The sequence below is a fragment of the Erinaceus europaeus genome, chromosome 10 (genome assembly GCF_950295315.1).
Source record: "Erinaceus europaeus chromosome 10, mEriEur2.1, whole genome shotgun sequence".
Lineage (NCBI taxonomy): Eukaryota > Metazoa > Chordata > Mammalia > Eulipotyphla > Erinaceidae > Erinaceus > Erinaceus europaeus.
This window is the reverse complement of record NC_080171.1, coordinates 93,348,238-93,367,446: the sequence shown is the minus strand read 5'-3', so window position 1 is coordinate 93,367,446 and position 19,209 is coordinate 93,348,238. Positions and strand designations below refer to the sequence as shown.

At 39.9% G+C, this 19,209-nt stretch overlaps 1 protein-coding gene across 5 annotated transcripts in view; it reads left to right on the top strand.

The window, feature by feature from the left end:
• The window catches only part of TTLL11 (tubulin tyrosine ligase like 11), a 357,854-nt gene that overhangs the window by 63,727 nt on the left and 274,918 nt on the right, over positions 1-19,209 (top strand). For all 5 annotated transcript variants that reach the window (XM_016185018.2, XM_060200097.1, XM_060200100.1 and 2 more), the window contains exon 2: positions 12,290-12,386. In XM_016185018.2, the coding sequence (XP_016040504.2) occupies positions 12,290-12,386 (97 nt within the window). The remainder of the gene's footprint in view (positions 1-12,289; positions 12,387-19,209) is intronic.

The following is a 19,209-nucleotide window of genomic DNA, read 5'->3' as shown; positions in this document are numbered from 1 at the left end:
CTCTCTGTCTTCCCTTCCTCTCTCCATTTCTCTCTATCCTATCCAACAACGATGCAACAATAATAACTACAATAATAAAACAACAAGGGAAACAAAAATGAATAAATATTTTAAAAATCCTTAAACCAAAAAAGAAAAAAAAAAGAAAGGGAGAAAGAAGAAAGAAAGAAAAACGCATACAGTGTTCCAGGTTACTGAGCTCTGAACCGCACATAGCCTCAGGGATCTTCAGCAGACAGTACTTCTTGATTTTTTTTCTTTTATTTGTAAAATAGTAAAATAGAAAATATCAACAAAACCATAGAATAAGAGGGGTGAAATTCTACACATTTCCCACTATATCCCACTCTCTTCATTGGAAGCTTTCCTATTCTTTATGTCTCTGGGATTATGGACCCAGGGCCATTATGGGGTGCAGAAGGCAGGAGGTCTGGCGTCTATAATTGCTTCTCCTATGGACATGGGCATTGACACATTGATTCATACTCCCAGCCTGTCCCTATCTTTCCAGGGTACATTGGTGAAGTTGTTTGTCCGGGTGAGACAGGTTAACATTGTGGTAGCATCTGCAACTTGGTGTTTGGAACATGTATTCCTTTGCTTCCTTCTTTCTTGTGGGACTTGGTTCAGTAGTTCTTGTAAGGTGGGGTTGATTGTGGCAATTTTTTTTAGTTCTTGAATATTTGAGAAAACATTTGTTTCTTTGTCATATTTGAAGGATAATTTTGCAGGATACAATATTCATGGTTGGAATTCCCTCTCCTTTAGAACTTTGAATATGTCATTCCACTCTCTCCTGGCCTCTAGAGTTTATACAGAGAAATTTGATGAAAGCCTTATAGTTCTGCCTTTGTATGTAACTTCTTTCCTTTCCCTAGAAGCCAACAATTTTTCCCTTATTGTTGATTTTTGATAGTTTTACAATAATGTGCCTTGGCTTTGGTCTTTTTGTATTTATAAATCTGGGTGATTGTTCTGCCTCTTGGATGAGAATGTTCTGATGGCTTCCTATGTGAGGAAAGTTCTCAGCTAAAATTGCTCTGAAAATGGACTCTGGGTCTTTGGTCTTGTCCTCCTCTTCAGATATACGTATCACTCTTATATTCCATCTTTTGATGGAGTCTGCAATTCACAGAGAGTTGCTTCAGTCTTTCTAAACCATTCCTCTCCCTCATCTTTGAATTGAAAGAGTGGCCTGGCTGTATCTTCTGGACTGGAGATTATTTCTTCTGAATGTGTGGATCTATTTGCTAAGCCTTCTACCTGGGCATGAGCTGCTGTTAGGGTGTCTTTTACTCCCTGGAGTTCTGACTGCAGTTCTTCTTTCAAGAACTTAGTGAACTAAGTTCACTAAGAGGTTCTAAGTTCTAGAACTTAGAACTAAGTTGATCTCTCATGTGTTTTAATTCCATAGTAACGTGCTCTTTTAATTCTTGCTTAAATTCTTAGAGAGCCCTTATAATGAGCTCTGTGCAGTCTGTCTCTGAGAGTCTTTCTAAATCTGTAATATCTTGGATTTCCTCTGTTTCATTTCTGTCTGATAAAGCATAGTTGGCTCTTTAGTTCTGTTTCTCTGCTTGCGCATTTTTTGTGCTGGTTATTGATGGCCAGTAGGTGGTGCTATTGTGATCTCTAGGTCTTTCTTGCTTGTATGATCTGTGGCATGTGGGATGGTGTGAGGGGGTTGTTGTTTTGGGCTGTCTTGTGGTCACAAATACCCTGTTTTATGTTGTGCCCTTGGCTTGAATTCAGAAGGGTACAGCCCTACTGAGTCAAAGACTGAGATGTTTTAAGCCCCTGTCTTTTTTCTTCTGGCACTAGGAACAATGTTACTTGCTTTCTGTGCTTAAAGTGAAATCGCAAAATAGCTGGCTCAGCACCCATGTCCCCCAAAGCTCTAATTTGACTTTGCTGTTCTTCTGGGTTTCATCATCTTCTAACTTAGTGTTTGCATAGAGGAATGCCAATGACTTTTGAATGTTAATTTTGTAGCCTGACACCTTACTATATTGCCTGAAGATTTCCAAAAGCTTCTTGCTGCCTTCTTTAGGTAACTATCATGTCATCTGCAAATAGGGAGAGTTTGTCTTCTTCTCTTCCAGTCTATAGCCTTTTAATTCCTTGCTCCTACCTGATTGCTATGGCAAGAACTTCCAACACTATGTTGACTAGTAATGGTTATAGTGGTAAGCCCTGTCTAGTACCTGATCTGAGGGGAAATGCTTCCAGTTTTTCACCATTGAGTATGATGTTGTCTGTAGGTTTGCTATATATAGACTCCACTATCTTGAGGAATTTTCCATTATTCCAATTTTTTGTAGTGTTTTGATCATAAAGGGGTGTTATATTTTGTCAAAGGCTTTCTCTGCATCTATTGATATGATCATGTGGTTTTTGGTCTTGCTTTTATTGATATGGTAGATCACGTTGATTGATCTGCATATATTAAACCAACCTTGCATCCCTGGGATAAACCCCACTTGGTCATGATGAACAATCTTTTTAATATACTGCTGTATCTTGTTGGCTAGACTTTTGTTCAATATTTTAGCATCTGTGTTCATCAGAGATATTGGTCTGTAGTTTTCTTTTTTGGTTGTGTTTTTTTTGTGTGTGTTTTTTTTCTTTTTTGATTGTGTCTGCTTTTGGTATCAAAGTGATATTGGCTTCACAGAAGCTGGAAGGGAGTATTCTAGCGTCTTTAATCTGCTGGAAGACTTTTAAAAGGAGAGGTATTAACTCTTCCTTGAAGGTTTTGTGGAATTCATTTGTAAAGCTATCTGGTCCAGGACTTTTATTCTTGGGAAGATTTTTGATAACTGTTTCAATTTCATTAGCTGTGATGGGTCTGTTCATATTATATAGTTCCTCTTTATTTGATTTTGGAAGTTTGTAGGTATCTAGGAAATCATCCGTTTCTTCCAGGTTTTCTAGCTTGGTGGCATATAGTAGTTCATAGAAGTCTTGCATGATATGTTGAGTTTCTGCAGTGTCGTGATATCTCCTCTTTCATTTACGATCCGATTTATTTGGGTCTTCTCCCTTTTTTATTTTGTGAGTCTGGCTAAAGGTTTTGTCAATTTTGTTCACTCTTTCGAAGAACCAACACTTACTTTTGTTGATCTTTTGTATGATTTTCTTCTTTTTTTAAAAATTATTTATTTATTTATTTATCCCCTTTTGTTGCCCTTGTTGTTTTATTGCTGTAGTTATTGTTGTTGTTGGATAGGACAGAGAGAAATGGAGAGAGGAGGGGGAGACAGAGAGGCGGAGAGAAAGAGAGACACCTGAAGACTTGCTTCAGTGCCTGTGAAGCAACTCTTCTGCTGGTGGGGACCTGGGGACTTGAACCAGGATCCTTCTGCCGGTCCTTGCACTTTGCGCCACATGCGCTTAACCTGCTGGGCTACTGCCTGACTCCCTTGTGTCTTCATTTTCATTGAACTCTTGAAACATTTTGATTTCTTCCTTTGTTTCCTCTTTGACCCAGTAGTTGTTAAGAAGTCTACTGTTGAGCTTTCACATTTTGGGACTATTACTAATCTTTTGTTAAGTGTTAGTTTAATTTCACTGTGGTCTGAGAAGATGCTTGGGATGATTTCAATGCTTTTGAATTTGCTGATGCTGTCTTTGTGGCCTAAACTATGGTCTATCCTTGAGAATGACCCATGTGAACTTGAGTAGAATGTATATTCCAGTTTCTTGGGGTGAATGATTCTGTAAATGTCCAACAGTTCTAGTTTACCTATCTCCTCATTTAGCTCCCTCATTTATTTATTGATTTTCTGCCTGGATGATCTTTCAAGTTGAGAGAGTGGGGTGTTGAAGTCCCCTACTATGACTGTGTTGCTGTTAATATATTGCTGTAGCTCTTTCAGTAGATGTTTGATGTATTTAGATGGCTTCTCATTGGGTACATAGATGTTAATAATTGTTAAGTTCTCTTGATTGACTGATCCTCTGAGCATTAAGTAATGTTCATCCCTAGCTTTTTAAATTTTACTCATTTTAAAGTCTATTCTGTCAAATATGAGAATAGCTGTTCCTGCCCTTTTTTTGTGGGCCATTGCCCTGTATGATAGTTTTCCATTCTTTCACTTTGAGTCTGTGTTTGTTTTGTTGAGTTAGGTGGGTTTCCTGTAGACAGCATATTGTTGGGTTGTGTTTTCTGATCCATCTTTCTACTCTGTGCCATTTAATAGGTGAATTCAGGCCATTGACATTTAATGATACCATAGATTGAAGATATTTTAACACCACTATTGTAGATTTTTAGAGTGTTCTGGTATATGGCATATTTATGATGGTCTGATTGTTTATAGGAGACCTTTCAGAACTTCTTTCAGGGCAGGCTTGGTGATAGTTGGTTCTTTCAACTGTTGGTTGTCTGAGAAGGTTTCTATGCCTCCATCTAGTCTGAATGATAGTCTAGCAGGATACAGTAGTCTTGGTTGAAAGCCTTTCTCATTGAGCACTTGATAGATATGTTGCCATTCTCTTCTGGCCTGTAGTGTTTTTTTGGAGAAGTCTGCTGCTAACCTTATGGGTTTTCCTCTGTAGGTGACTCCTTGTTTTTCTCTTGTATCCTTCAGGATCTTTTCTTTATCCTTATTCCTTTCCATTCTAAATATGATGTGTCTTGGTGTCTTTAAGTCTGGGTTAATTCTGTTTGTGACCCTCCTGGATTCTTGAACTTTTATGTCTTTTATGTTGTCTAGACTAGAGAAGTTCTCAGCTATTATGTCCCGAAGAATGCTTTCTTCCTCTCCCTCTCTTTCTTCCTCTGGTAAGCCAATAATGCATATAATATTTCTTCTGATGTCATCTTATAGGTCTCTGTTGTTGTTTTCAGTATCTCTTAATCTCTTTTTGAGATCTCTTCTTTTTCAGCTGTCTCTAATTCTTCCTCGATCTTGCTAATTCTGTGTTCAGCCTCATTTATTCTATTCTCTCTCCTCTACTGTTTTCTGTAGTTCATCTGTTTTGTTACCCTGTTCTGGTACTGTTTAGGTTGTTCAGCTAGTTGTGTTCTTAGCTCAGCTATTTCAGCTTTCAGCTCTCTAATAACCCTGAGATAGTGTTTTCTTCCAGAGTCTCACTTGTTGTTTCTGCATTTCTGGTGACAATTTTTTCCAACTCTTTACTCACTCCGGTGACTATTTCCTAAACTAGTGTTTGGATATTGACCTCACTATTTTGTGGTTCAACTTTTGTGGGGCTTTTAACTGGATTCTTGTCCTGGTTCATTTCTTTAATATTTTTTCTTGTTGGTTTAACCATTCTATATAGCATACTATATATGCTATTAGGTCCCTCTCTCAGTACTTTTCAAATTACTGATCACTCTTGCCTAGATTGACTTATGTCTAAGTAAGGTAGTTAAAGAGTTCACAGCTGTGGAAAGTAACAGTTGTTTCAACATTACTTTAATGCCTGAGTTGGAGTCCTGAGTCTCTTAAAAGCCTCTTTTGTTCTTTTTCTTTCCTGTAGGCTATGGGAGCCTGAGGGCTTTTAAACTATAAGTAGGCTTCTTAGCTTAATCACTGACTCCTGACCAAGAGATAAAGCAGGGTGGGGGAGAGATAGCACAGTGGTTATACAAAGAGCATTTTTTAAAAATGTCTGCAAGGAGAGGCAGATTCTTTTTTTAGAAAATATTTATTCTCTTTTGTTGCCCTTGTTGTTTTATTGTTGTAGTTATTGTTCTTGTTAATGTTGTTGTTGGGTAGAACAGAGGGAAATGGAGAGAGGAGAGGAAGACAGAGGGGGAGAGAAAGATAGACACCTTCAGACCTGCTTCACCACTTGTGAAGTGACTCTCCTGCAGGCCAGGCCTCGAACCACAATCCTTATGCTGGTCCTTGTGCTTTGTGCCAGGTAGGCTTAACCCGCTGCACTACCGCCTGACTCCTGCAAAGAGACTCTTGCACCCCAAGAATCCAAAGCTCCAGGCTCAATTCAGCTTTTCTGCCAAGCCGGGCAGCACTGCTAGGCCCTGTGAGTGTTTAAACAAGTCCTGTTAGTCTGTAGGTTCTGAGGCAATTATTCACCATGTCCTCATTGGGAGAACAATGTGGAAAGGCTCCCTCTATACAGCCCCACTGCTAGGCCATGGAGGTGTATCTCTTCTCCTGAGTTTCCTGGTCAGTTCTCTGTTCCCAGATGTCAGTACAGGGCCTCCCCCCTGCTGCTCCTTTCTCTGAGGGCAGTATGAATGGAGACTCACAGTTGCATTTGGTGAGTCTTAGGGGAGTCCTCTCCACTCGTCATCAGTCTTTTTGCTGGTAAAGAGGACTGGAGGTGGTGCCTCAACTGGTAAACTGCCGGACTGTTGCCCCTGCTTAATCTCTCATTAGACTCCTCTCTGTCCATGAGCTACACATGTTTGCACTTACTGGTGATTTGATGGGTTCCTCAAGTCGTTGTAGTCCTGCCTTGCTGTGGTCCCAGGTGATGTCCTTTGGTATTCCTCGTTGAAGACACAGCTGCTGCTGCTCTGTAGCCCACCTTCGGAAGTCGACTATGCTGTTCTTCAACCTGTGCCTGCATTCCTTTCCACTCTAACCACACACAAGCACGCACCTGAGGCTGCAGAACTTTCAGCTGTAGGTTATGACTTCAGTTGGATCTCTTGTTGTTATTTGTTGTTTTGGGAAGAGAGGTGATTTGGTCCCAGTTATTCCATGGCCACGCCTCCCAGAAGTCCCCTTGATTTTTTTTTTTTAAACTGTGTTAAAAGATGCATAATATAATTGCACTGAAGTAAAAGACTCTGGGGTAGGGGGAGGGTTCAGATCTTGGAACATAATGGCAGAGGGGGTTGAATAGTTATGTGGAAAACTGAGAAATGTTATACATATACAAACTACTGTACTTTACTGTTGACTATAAACCATTAATCCCTCCAATAAAGAAAAAAAAAGATACATAACATATAATTTACTCAACAGATTTTTAGTATGTTTTTACTTGATTAAGAACATTCACACCATCATGTAATCAACACCAGTATTTATTTCCAGAACTTTTTTTTTTCTTCCCAAACTGAATTACTCTTTATCTATCAAAGAGTAATTCTCCATTTTACCCTCTGGTCTTTGGAAACCACCATTCTATAGTCTGTCTCTATTAATTTGATTACTTTTGCTACCTCACCAAGGTCAGATTATACAATACTTGTCATTTTATGTCTTAGTATAATTTCTTCAGAGATCATCCACATTGTAGCACATATCAATATTTTATTTAAGACTGAGTAATAAAAATAAAGTATATGTATATACCACATCTTACTTACCCATTGATGAGAAGTTGATGAATCTTGGTCTGTTTATACATTTTGGCAAGTGTGACTAATGCTTCTATGAACCTTGGTGTTCCAGTATCTATCTATTCAAGTCTTTGATTTCATTTCTTTTGGGTTCATACTCAGAAGTAGAACTGCTGAATCATGCAGTAATTTTATTTTCCATTGTGTCTCTTTACATTCCCAATACACAAAGGTTCCAGTGTCTCTACATCCTCATTAACATTTGTTGTTGCTTTATTATTATTTTATAATAGCCATCCTAATGTGTGTGAAGTGCTGTCTCACTGTGCTTTTGATTTGCATTTTCCTAATGGTTAGTGATGATTATTACCCTTTCATGTGCTTAATAACTAATTTTTTGAGAAATTTCTATGTAAGTATTTTGCTCATTTTTAATTGTTTTTGTTATTGTTGTTGAATTATAGGGATTTTTAATATATTCTGAATATAAATCCTGTATTAGAGATTTGATTTTTAAACATTTTCTCCTACCTAATGGTTTCTTCTTTCATTCTGTTGACAGGGTCCTATTTTAATGCAGTTCAATTTATACTTTTCTTTTACTGCTTTTTTTTTTTTTTGACATCACAAACAAGCAGTCATTGCCAAATCCAATGATATAAAGCTCTTAGGATTAGGTCTTTGATTCATTTTTAGTTAATTTTTATAGAATAAGGTAAGCGTTCAATTCATTTTTTTTGACATGCAGATTTCCAGTCTTGCCAGCATTTTTTTTTTTAAAAAAATATTGTTCACAGGACTGGCAAAATAGCTCACTTGTATAGTGTGCTACTTTGCAATGTGCATAAAAACTTAGGCAGGTTTGAATCTGCTACCCAATGCCTTGAAGGAAGGTTTGGTGCTGTGGTGTCATTCCTTTCTTTGTCTCTCAGCTTCTTTATTTTATTTTCTTTCTTTTTCTAAAATTTTTGGCTTATGGTGGTGTGTGTGTGGGGGATTGAACCTGGGACTTTGGAGTCTCAGGTATAAAAGTCTGTTTGCATAACCATTACGCTATCTCTCCCACCCTCCATCTTTCTTTTCTATCTGAAAATGCCTTCTTGGAATGATAAGGCCCTGGAAGTGACCAAATAACTTAACTAATTAGTAAGTAAGAAGGGAAAAAAGAAACAAAGAAGGGTTTCTTCATTTCTCATTGAATAGTCTTGTTATCCCATTTGATAATAGCTCAAGCATATACTTGAGGAGTTTATTTTGAGGCTCCCTGTCCTTGTCTATTAACCTACATATCTGTTTTTATGCCAGTGCCATACATTTAAAATTTTAGTTTTAGTATTTCTATTTAAAGTCCTCTAAAAGTTTACTGAAAAATCAAGTGGAAGGAACAAAGTTTCTCATATATACTGCTTCCACATATACACAATGTCTCCCCACTCCCTCCAATCAAACTTCCACACCAAAATGGTACAATTTGTTGCAATTAACAAACCTACAAAATGTCTAAGTCTTTCTCAGTTTTGGTTAATGATTATGGGTTTTATTCTTTTAGGTGCTACAGTAAGAGGAATTATTATACCAATTTCATTTTGGATTATAATTTCATACTGTAGAGAAAAATGCTAGATTTTTAAACCAGAAGCACTGCTCAGCTCTGGTTTATAGTGATGCCAGGAATTGAACCTAGGGTTTTGTAGCCTCAAGCATGAAAGTTTTTTTTTTTGCATAAACGTATGCTCTCACCTTTTGATTTTGCATAACTGTACGTTATCTCCAATTGATTTTTGTGTCCTGAAACTTTGCTGGTATTATTTTTTGTTTTATGGGTGTGTATGTGTATTTGTATAGCTTTTAAGGTTTTCAATATGTAATATATTGCCACCTGCAAACATATAATTTTACTATTCATTTTCAATTAGGATGTCCTTCATTGCTAATTGCTTTTCCTAACATTCACAGTGCTGTGTTGAATAGACGTGGTGAAAGTGGACATCCTTGTCTAACCCCTAAAAAAAGGGAAAAAACTCAGTTTTCCGTAGTTGAGCATGATGCTATTTTATAAGCAGAGTTTAAAAAGTTGTGGGATTAGCACAGGTTCAGCATAAGGATTCCGGTTGGAGTCCTTGGCTCCCCACCTGCAGGGGAGTGGCTTCACAGGTGGTGAAGCAGGACTGCAGGTATCTGCCTTTACCCCTCTCTGTCTTCTCTTCCTCTCTCCATTTCTCTGTCCTATCCAACAACAATGACATCAATAGTAACTACAACAATAAAACAACAAGGGCAACAAAGAGAATAAGTAAATATTTAAAAAAAAGTTGTGGGATTAAGGGAGTCGGGCGGTAGCGCAGCCGGTTAAGTGCAGGTGGAACAAAGCGCAAGGACCAACGTAAGGATCCTGGTTGGAGCCCCTGGCTCCCCAGGCTCCCCACCTGCAGGGGAGTCGCTTCACAGGCGGTGAAGCAGGTCTGCAGGTGTCTATCTTTCTCTCCCCTTCTCTGTCTTCCCCTCCTATCTCCATTTTCTCTCTGTTCTAGCCAACAACGATGACATCAAGAACAACAACAATAATAACTACAACAATAAAAAAAACAATGGCAACAAAAGTGAATAAATAAAAAAATTTTTAAAAAGTTGTGGGATTATAAAATCCTGGGTCTCATTTCAAAATCATGCTTTTTTTTGTGTTCTTAGCACCTTTAGTACAGTGCCTGGCACATGATTATTGTGAGAATGGACTTTTTTTTTTAAGGTAATGTCTACAAATGAACTAAAAGTCATTTCAAAATGAAGAGTTGATTTGATATTCATGGGGGTGAAAGACTTTTTTTGAGACAAAGGAGAGAGAGAGAGGGATTACAGCACTGAGGCTTTCAATGAAGCGAGGGCTGGGCTTGAAGCTGGGTCTTGACCATGACAAGCAGCACACTGTCCAAATGAGCTATTTTGCCAGCATATGGGAGTGAAGGATTGAAGGTTATAAGTGAGACTGGCCACAAGGGTGATAAGGAGTCAGCTATTGGCTGTCCACTCATCTGGAGCAGGTACTGGCCCCACACTGCAGGCAACAAAGTCACTTGGGGCTTAGTGAACTTTGCTTGGACAGTTTGCTTTTTAGAAAATCCTCTCTGATTAAGTTATTTTTCTCCTTCTTATATTAGCATTTAACAGCTGGAAGAAAACAACATATGTTGTATCTCTTTGTATTTATGACTACTGAATTAGTAACTCCAGTCTATTGGATGCAAAGAAAGTGAGTGAAATGCTATAAATTATAGATGAAAGTTGTTAATGCTAATAGAGTGTATAACATATGCCTCACTTTGGCACGGTTTTGAAATGACGTGAATGATTTAGAGGACTTGAGTCTGTTTGCCTTCATTTTAATTTGCAGTAGTTGGAAAGCATAGTCACCACCATTCATTAGTAACGCCATGCTTTCTCATTGGAACTTAGCCCTCTCAACTTGGAGTAAATAAAAATTATGGTTAACTATATTCCTAGAAAGGAAGAATCAAATGATTTCACTAAATGTGTTGGCATTTTTTTCATTTGAACTTTTATCAAGTAGGTTCTAAATATGAACTATCTTGTCCTTTTTTTTCTTTTCTTTTTTTTGCCTCCAGGATTATCGCAGGGGCTCTGTGCTGGCACTATGAATACACTGCTCCTGGTGGCCATTTTTCTTTTTCATTTTATTGGATAGGACAGAGAAAATGAAAGAGGAGGGGAGAGAGAGAGAAAGAGAGAAAGAGACCTGCACACCTGCTTCGCTGCTTGTGGTGATTTTCCCCTGCAACTGGGGACCAGATGTCCTCATTTTGTTGTTGTTGTTGCCAGGAATTTTTGCTAGGACTTGATATCTGCATAATTCTACTGCCATTGGTAGTTGGTCTCTCTCTCTCTCTCTCTTTCTCTTAGATATATAATAAGAGACTGGAGAGATAAAGATGGAGAGAAGAGAGTCACGATAGCACCCCTCCACTGCTCATGAAGTTTTGCATGGTGTTCCCATGTGGTGGCTGGGGGCTTGAGCCCACGTCCTCATACATGGTAAAGTGTGTACTCCATCAATGAAATAATTCCTACTCCCCTATTTTTAAATAGACGAATAATCTAGTAATGGAGGGGCAGCAGGATGTATATCAAGAGCAGATCCTTTTGTCTCAATGAGGGATTTTCTGCTTGCAACTGATTGAAACCCTACAGCTTGTGCAAATGGGGGGGGGTGGGGCACATTCTAAGGATATGAAGCTGTTGTCCAGATTCCAAGGATAGGAGGGACAGCTGGGCTCAGCAAGGACTGGGCATAGGACCTAGAAACTCTAAGGACTAAGGTCACTTGAGTGCCACATGGCTTCATTTCTCCTTTTCTCAGCGCTCACACTACTGTTTTCCTCCCACTCAGCAGACTGACTGCCTCTGTTCCTTTCTCTGTGCATTCAAAAAAGCACAGATGTCTGGTTCTGGCTTTTTACCATTTCCAGTTCAGGGGCTACCTACTGTTGGCTGCCTGGCATTTCTGATATCCAAATTTCTGGAAGAAAGAATCTGGTTATCTTATCTCGACTGAGAGGATCACTCTTTATTTGTTCACTTAATCATTCAAAGTCTTTCTAGAGTGGCAGTGACTGTTTTAGGCATTGGGGATGCATCCAGCCCATGTGGACCGTGTGTGTGTGTGTGTGTGTGTGTGTGTGTGTGTGTGTGTGTGTGTGTGTGTGAGAGAGAGAGAGAGAGAGAGAGAGAGAGAGAGAGGGAGAGAGATAGAGGGAGAGGGAGAGGGAGAAGCAGAAGAAGCCTGCTCTTCAATGTCTATGATTGGGGACAAGTGGTTTAACCTGTCTAAATCTGTTTCTCCACTTGTAAAATGGGAAAGAATATCAGCTCAGAGAACATGTTCTTTATGAGGATTAAATTGTGGGGAATGTTCCAGGTGCTGAAAATTTGTACATAATAGACACTTAAAGTAGTAGCTGTGCCTCTTGTTCTTGTTATTAATCACATTTTTTTCCTTCCTTCTAGTTCCCGTTTGGCCGACGTTTGCCTTGTGACATCTACTGGCATGGAGTTTCATTTCATGACAATGATATATTCTGTGGTCAAGTGAACAAGTTTCCAGGTAATACTGTTAACTGCTGGCATTAAAAAAAAATGTTTCCAGGGCTGTGTCTCAGGGTACACTCTTCCACAAAAACATGACAATGTTTTGAGATCATACTCAAGGACTCTTGATTGGGTACTGCTGCCTGCCTTCTGCCACCATGCCATCTTGAGAGGAAGATAATCAGAATTTAAGCCACTCACAGCTGAAAGACTGTAGGCCTCCCTGGTCTAATTCCACTGATGGGAAAACACAGTTTTTACCTTTAGGGCTGTGGACATAATAGGAAGGTGTAATGAGGTGACTATATCTTCAAAATGGAAAAGAAAAATGAAACAAACTAACCAGGAAATTTTATGCGGAGAATTTGCAGGGAGTGAAAGTACTCCAGTTCTAGGAATACAATGCAGAAATGGGACTAGCAGCTTCTATTTTCTGTATTGTATTTAGAGGTGTTATCTGAGAAACCGGACACATCAGTCTCCATACAGGAAGGAGAAGGTTGTAGACAGTCTCTGCTTTTTCCTGGGGACATTATTTCCAGAGACTTACTTTATAATGGGATGCTCAGTTCTGGGAAAGTGGCAGAGTCAATACTTGATGCTAACCTCAGCCTCCCTCTATGCCTTTTTATTTCTGCCTCTTCTTTCTTGATGTTTATTATTATTTATTTATTTTTAATTTCTTTATTGAGGAATTAATGTTTTACATTTGACAGTAAATACAATAGTTTGTACATGCATAACATTTCCCATATAACAATATAATCCCCACTAGGTCCTCTGTCATCCTTTTTGGGTGTTTATTATTTTTAGTGGCTAAATGCAAAGGGTGGTTGTGGCCAGGAAGAGTGCTTAGTGAGAAAGGAGCATTTGGTTAAGCTGGATATGACCATGGTCATATAAGAATCATGTACCAATTTTCAGAAACTGAACAAAACATGTACAAGCTGTATTATAGAACAGTAAGTCATTTTTAAAGAAAATGACTGAGTCCCATCCCACAAAACCACAATGTGACCAGTTCTCTATTTCTTCCCCAAACATAGTCATAATGGTGATTATTATTATTTTATTTTATTTTACATAGTCACAGCCAGAATGTAGCTGAGTATAATGTGTTTTCTCTTAGCGTTATATAAATTACACTTTTTTAAAAAAATTACACTTATTAAAGAAGAGGATGGGATATAGAACTCTGGTAGTGGTAATTGTGTGGAATTGTACCCCTCTTAGTCTATAGTCTTGTTGATATTTTTAATTTTATAAATAAATTTAAAAAAGAATTAACTTGATCTCTTTCTTTGGTATTCTATGTCATATTTTTAAAAGATTTTATTTATTTATTCATGAGAAAGGTAGGAGAGAGAGAGAACCAGACATCACTCTGGTACATGCACTGCCAGGGATTGAACTCAGGACCTCATGCTTGAGAGTCTAATGCTTTATCCACTGCACCACCTCTCAGACAACAATCTATGCCATATTTTTAAGAAAACACCTTTCAGAAAAACCAATATCCATATCTTATGTACTGGATAATCACACTCTGACCACCAGGCATTTTTCAGCTAAGTATACAGACAGATTTCTGTGGACCAGACTAGGCTCAAGTTCACATAGAAGATGCAGTGGAAAACACACCTTGCCAGCCAGTCAATGGCAAGTATTTCTCCCAAGTGGCACCTTTGCAAGGATTCCAGGGCCTAGTCTTTGGCCCTTAAAATGCAAACTCAGGGCAAGGAGACAATTTCTACATTGGTGGATGTGAGTCTGGGCTTAGACACTCTTAGGAGACAGTGCCTTTTGTTCAGATTCTCTAGTCTTGCTTCTAGGGTTCCTGCCAACATCATGGTAACTTACAAGAACCACTGTAATCAAGAAAGAACGTTTAGAGCTGTGGCTTCCTATCAGGCATTTATACAATTTGTCACCCAGGGATCATTCTAACCATATGCCTTGTCATCTCAGTACAGCTAACTTTCCACCTGTTTTTGGTTTCCAGGAGAGCAGAGCTAGAAAGTTAATCCAAAGGCATATTTGTCCTTGAAAAAGAGAAAAAGTTTGTTTGAGAACAAAAAGAAATTCTTACAGCCAGAATTCTTACAATCAGTATAACAGGATAACTTATTTTCTCTGACATTTTTGCTTAGAAACAGTGACATTTTGATACCACTGGAAGGATTGGCTGGGATATTGGGAAAATATAATTTGGAGGAGAACATGTGGACAGAGTTTCTAAGGCATGAATCACAAGATGGAACTTTATCTACACTGTCTTCATTTGTTCGAGCCTCAGCTGATAGAAGAGGAGGAAAGATATGGCAGCTATGGCTCTACATTTGGGACACAAATTAGGAAAACAGAAAAACAAACAAGAGAACCCTAGAAGGAAAAATTTCACTATTAGTAGTATAAGAATATTCACTGCAAAGAAGCCAGTTTGCCCCATATTCCACACGCCAGTGATTGGAGCAGAAAAATTTCCACTTTGCTTATAGCAATTAGCTATCTGTAATCACAAAATCAGTTCTCAAATCTCTAGGCAGTGAAACAGAGGTTGCCACTCTGCCCTCTGAAAGCCAGTCATTGTTAGCAATGGGGTTACTGTAGAATCTTCCACTGCCCATGCTTAGCTTCTGTCTCTTGTGTATCCAGTCATTTTAAAAATGCACTTCACATGCTTTGTAAATTACTTAGAATAAGCTTTAGTGGATGTGCCAGGCAAATCTAAATACTCCACATGCTGAACAAACTGAAAACTTTTGGATATGCATGCAGAAGTAATTTATCTTCTTTGTGTCAGCACATTAGATTTTAGCCACTTTTCTATGGGCCATTTCTTCCGAGATCAGTTGCTACATCTTCACTGATGGATTAAGACTTTCTATACAAATGAATCCTCTTTGGATATGCTTTTGCTTTAAGAAAGTCTAGAACTGTCCACTCTTAGCTTATAAACCACTGTTTTCTTTTGTCTTTTCCTGACTTTTAGGGTCTGAGGGGTGTGAGGGCATGGTACTTCCAACATCTATGCCTGAACTGTTAGAAATAAATTTCATTCGTTCACTCCAAGAACAGACTCAGGAGACTTGAGAAAGGCAGTAAGTGAGAGAGTTTATTCAATTCTGCAGAATCAGGTGCCAGTCCAACCTGCATCCACCTTGTTGGCACAAGATGGCCAGAGATCACAACCAAGTATTTATTCTCTAACACAGGTTTGAAGCTGCCTTGTTCTCCATTGATTGGAGATACAAATTCACAGACTTGTCAAGATTGCCTAAGAGAAGAGAGGGAGAATTTTTCTTTTCTAGACTAGGGGTCTGGTTTAACCTATGTGGCTCTCTTCACATAGTTGTGTGAGGTTCTTTAGCAGATAGGTGTCTAAAATAAGCAATCCAGTTATTTCTACAATGACTGTCAGTAGGTAGTCAGACAGGAACTCTTTTTCTTGGAAGGTAGCTGGGGGTAGTGGTGGTGGTGTGAAACACTCAGATAACACATCTTATCAGATAACACATGTCCTATTCTAAAGCATATATATATATATTTTTTAAATTTTTAAATTTTTTTTTATTTAAGAAAGGATTAACAAAACCATAGGGTAGGAGGGGTACAACTCCACACAATTCCCACCACCCAATCTCCATATCCCACCCCATCCCCTGATAGCTTTCCCATTCTTTATCCCTCTGGGAGCATGGACCCAGGGTCATTGAGGGTTGCAGAAGGTAGAAGGTCTGGCTTCTGTAATTGCTTCCCCGCTGAACATGGGCGTTGACTGGTCAGTCCATACTCCCAGTCTGCCTCTCTCTTTCCCTAGTAGGGTGGGTCTCTGGGGAAGCTGAGCTCCAGGACACATTGGTGGGGTCTTCAATCCAGGGAAGCCTGGCCAGCATCCTGATGGCATCTGGAACCTGGTGATTGAAAAGAGAGTTAACATAGGAAGCCAAACAAATTGTTGAGCAATCATGGACCCAAAGCTTGGAATAGTGGAGAGGAAGTGTTAGGAATGTACTCACTGCAAACTCTAGTGTACTTCTGCTTTCAGGTATATATTTTGCAGTAGTTTATGGATACGTGTGAACATAAGCTCTCTCTCACAGAAACTGGTGTATATCTAGGTTTTGGGACTTTGTTAGAAAGTGAACCACCTGAGATGAAATTAGAGTGTACTATAAAAGGAAAGGTCTCACTCGAGTAATGAAGCTGAAGGGTTGTCATTCCACACGTGAAGTCTCTGCATATATATACTTTTAAAAAAATGAAACAATTTTCACTTCTTGTAGAACCACCAGCAGAGGCAAGGGTGCTAGCAATTTGCATATGGGGTTTGATGAGAGGTAGGAGACACTTTTCTGGGCAACAGTGCTCAGGAACATAGTTTAGATAAGGCAGAAGAACAAAGATTTTGGTGGTAAGTGCATCATTGCTGGGCTACAGTAATGGCTTCCTGTGCTAGGTGGTTGGGCAGGATTAGGGTGAGTTGACTGTAACCTGCAGACTGGAAGTGTGGGAGGAAAGTAGCCACAGCCTTCTTCTTCTTCTAGCGTTTGCCCTTCTTCCGTAGCCAGTCAACAGCGTCAGGTTGAGCCTGATGTAAAGTTTTGAGACCTCCTTTGAATCTGGAGAGGTGGCAGTCGTTGACTATGTGGGTCATAGTCTGTCTGTAGCCACAGGGGCAGTTCGGGTCGTCTCTGGCTCCCCAGTGATGGAACATAGCGGCGCACCGGCCATGGCCTGTTCGATAGCGATTGAGGAGGGCCCAATCATAACGTGCTAGGTCAAAGCCGGGTTGACGCTTGCAGGGGTCTGTGATGAGGTGTTTGTTCTTTACCTCAGCTGACTTCCAACTCTGTTTCCAAGAGTCTGGAACAGAGAAGTTCAGTGTAGGCGTAGGGGACCGGATTGGGTGACGAGACGTCAAGCGTTGAACAGGGTGGGCGAAGATATCCGCGTATATTGGCAGGTCCGGTCGAGCGTAGACGTGGGAAATGAACTTAGATGATGCCGCATCCCGACGGATATCTGGCGGGGCGATGTTGCTAAGAACTGGCAGCCATGGAACCGGGGTGGAACGGATGGTTCCAGAAATTATCCTCATGGAGGAATATAATTTGGAATCGACCAAGTGGACATGGGGGCTATGGAACCATACTGGGGCACAGTATTCTGCAGTGGAATAGCATAATGCCAGAGATGATGATCGTAGTGTGGAAGCGCTTGCACCCCATGAGGAGCTGGCCAGTCTTGCAATGATGTTATTCCTCGCACCCACCTTTGCTGCAGTTTTTATGAGATGTTCGTGAAATGACAGGGTGTGATCGAGAGTAACGCCAAGATAGACTGGCTGGGCTTCATGACGGATTCTCGTATTGTCAAGCTGCACATTAAGCTCACGCGAGGCCGAGGCATGGTGTAGATGGAAAACAGATGATACCGTTTTTTGCAGTGCTAGGGATTAGTTTTTGCAGTGCTAGGGATTAGTCGCCACAGTCTTTTTTTTTTTTTTTTTCAATAGTAACCACAATAAACAAGTGCTGCAAAAGGGAATAAATAAATACTAAAAAAAACAAACAAACACCTGAATAGATCCTGTCATTGAGACTAAGGGCTTCTTGGATTGAAGAAGAGCTTTCAGTGGTTCCCAACTTTCTTTTATCTGCTGCAGTTTAAATTGCATCCTGCAAAGCCCTGTGGCTACAGCTCTGCTCTCCTGCCCCTCCCTCCGAATTTAGGCAGATAAGTGGCACAAGGTGGAGTCAGTATAGATCTGATTTAATAGCAACAGCTGTCTCATCAAAAACAAATGAAGGGGGTTGGGCGGTAGAGCAGTGGTTAAGTGCATGTGGCGCACAGCATGAGGGCCAGCATAAGGATCTGCTTCAAGCCACAGGCTACCCACCTGTAGGGGAGTCACTTCACAGGCAGTGAAGCAGGTCTGCAGGTGTCTATCTTTCTCTCCCCTTCTGTCTTCACCTCCTCTCCCATTTCTCTCTGTCCTATCCAACAACGAATGGCATCAACAAGAACAATAATAACCACAATGAGGCTACAACAACAAGGGCAACAAGAAGGGGAAAAATGGCCTCCAGGAGCAGTGGATTCATAGTGCAGGCACTGAGTGAGCCCCGGCAATAACCCTGGAGGCAAAAAAAATTTTTTTAATTAAAAAAAAAGAAACTGTTTTAATTTAACCAGTAGGCCTCATTAGGTCTGCTGTTTCTGCTTTCCTGCCCTTTTAAAGGTCTCAGTACTCCCTAACTTGTTCCATCTAGTATCTTTTGGTGAAAAGCACTCAAATACGTTATGCCACAGTCTTAATGAATGTGCATCACTTGGCTTTTTTCAGTAGAGTATCTTGGGGACAGAGAGACACAAAGGTGAATTTGGGAACATCTGTTAGTAGGTATGGGGACTGGTGATTCATATCACAAGAGGAGATACTACAGATTTGAAATGAAGGTTTGATGATCTTCACAAAACTTCGAGATGAAAGACAGCTAACATGATTTCACTTATATGTGGAATCTAGAGTTATGATACGAATAAAGCTGAGAAAACAAAAAAACCCAGAAGGAAGCAAACTGTTTCTAAGACTTGTGAGAACTATGGTGGTTATCTTTGGGAGGTGGGAGGGTGGGGATACAGAACTTTGGTGGTAGGTGTGGTGTGGAACTACACACTGTAACCGTACAATCTTGTAATCTGTTACACACACACACACACACACACACACACACACACACACACACACACAATTATCTCTGGAGCATCCAAATTCTATCCCTGTGCTCGAAGCCCTCTCTCTCTCTCTCTGTGTGTGTGTGTGTGTGTGTGTG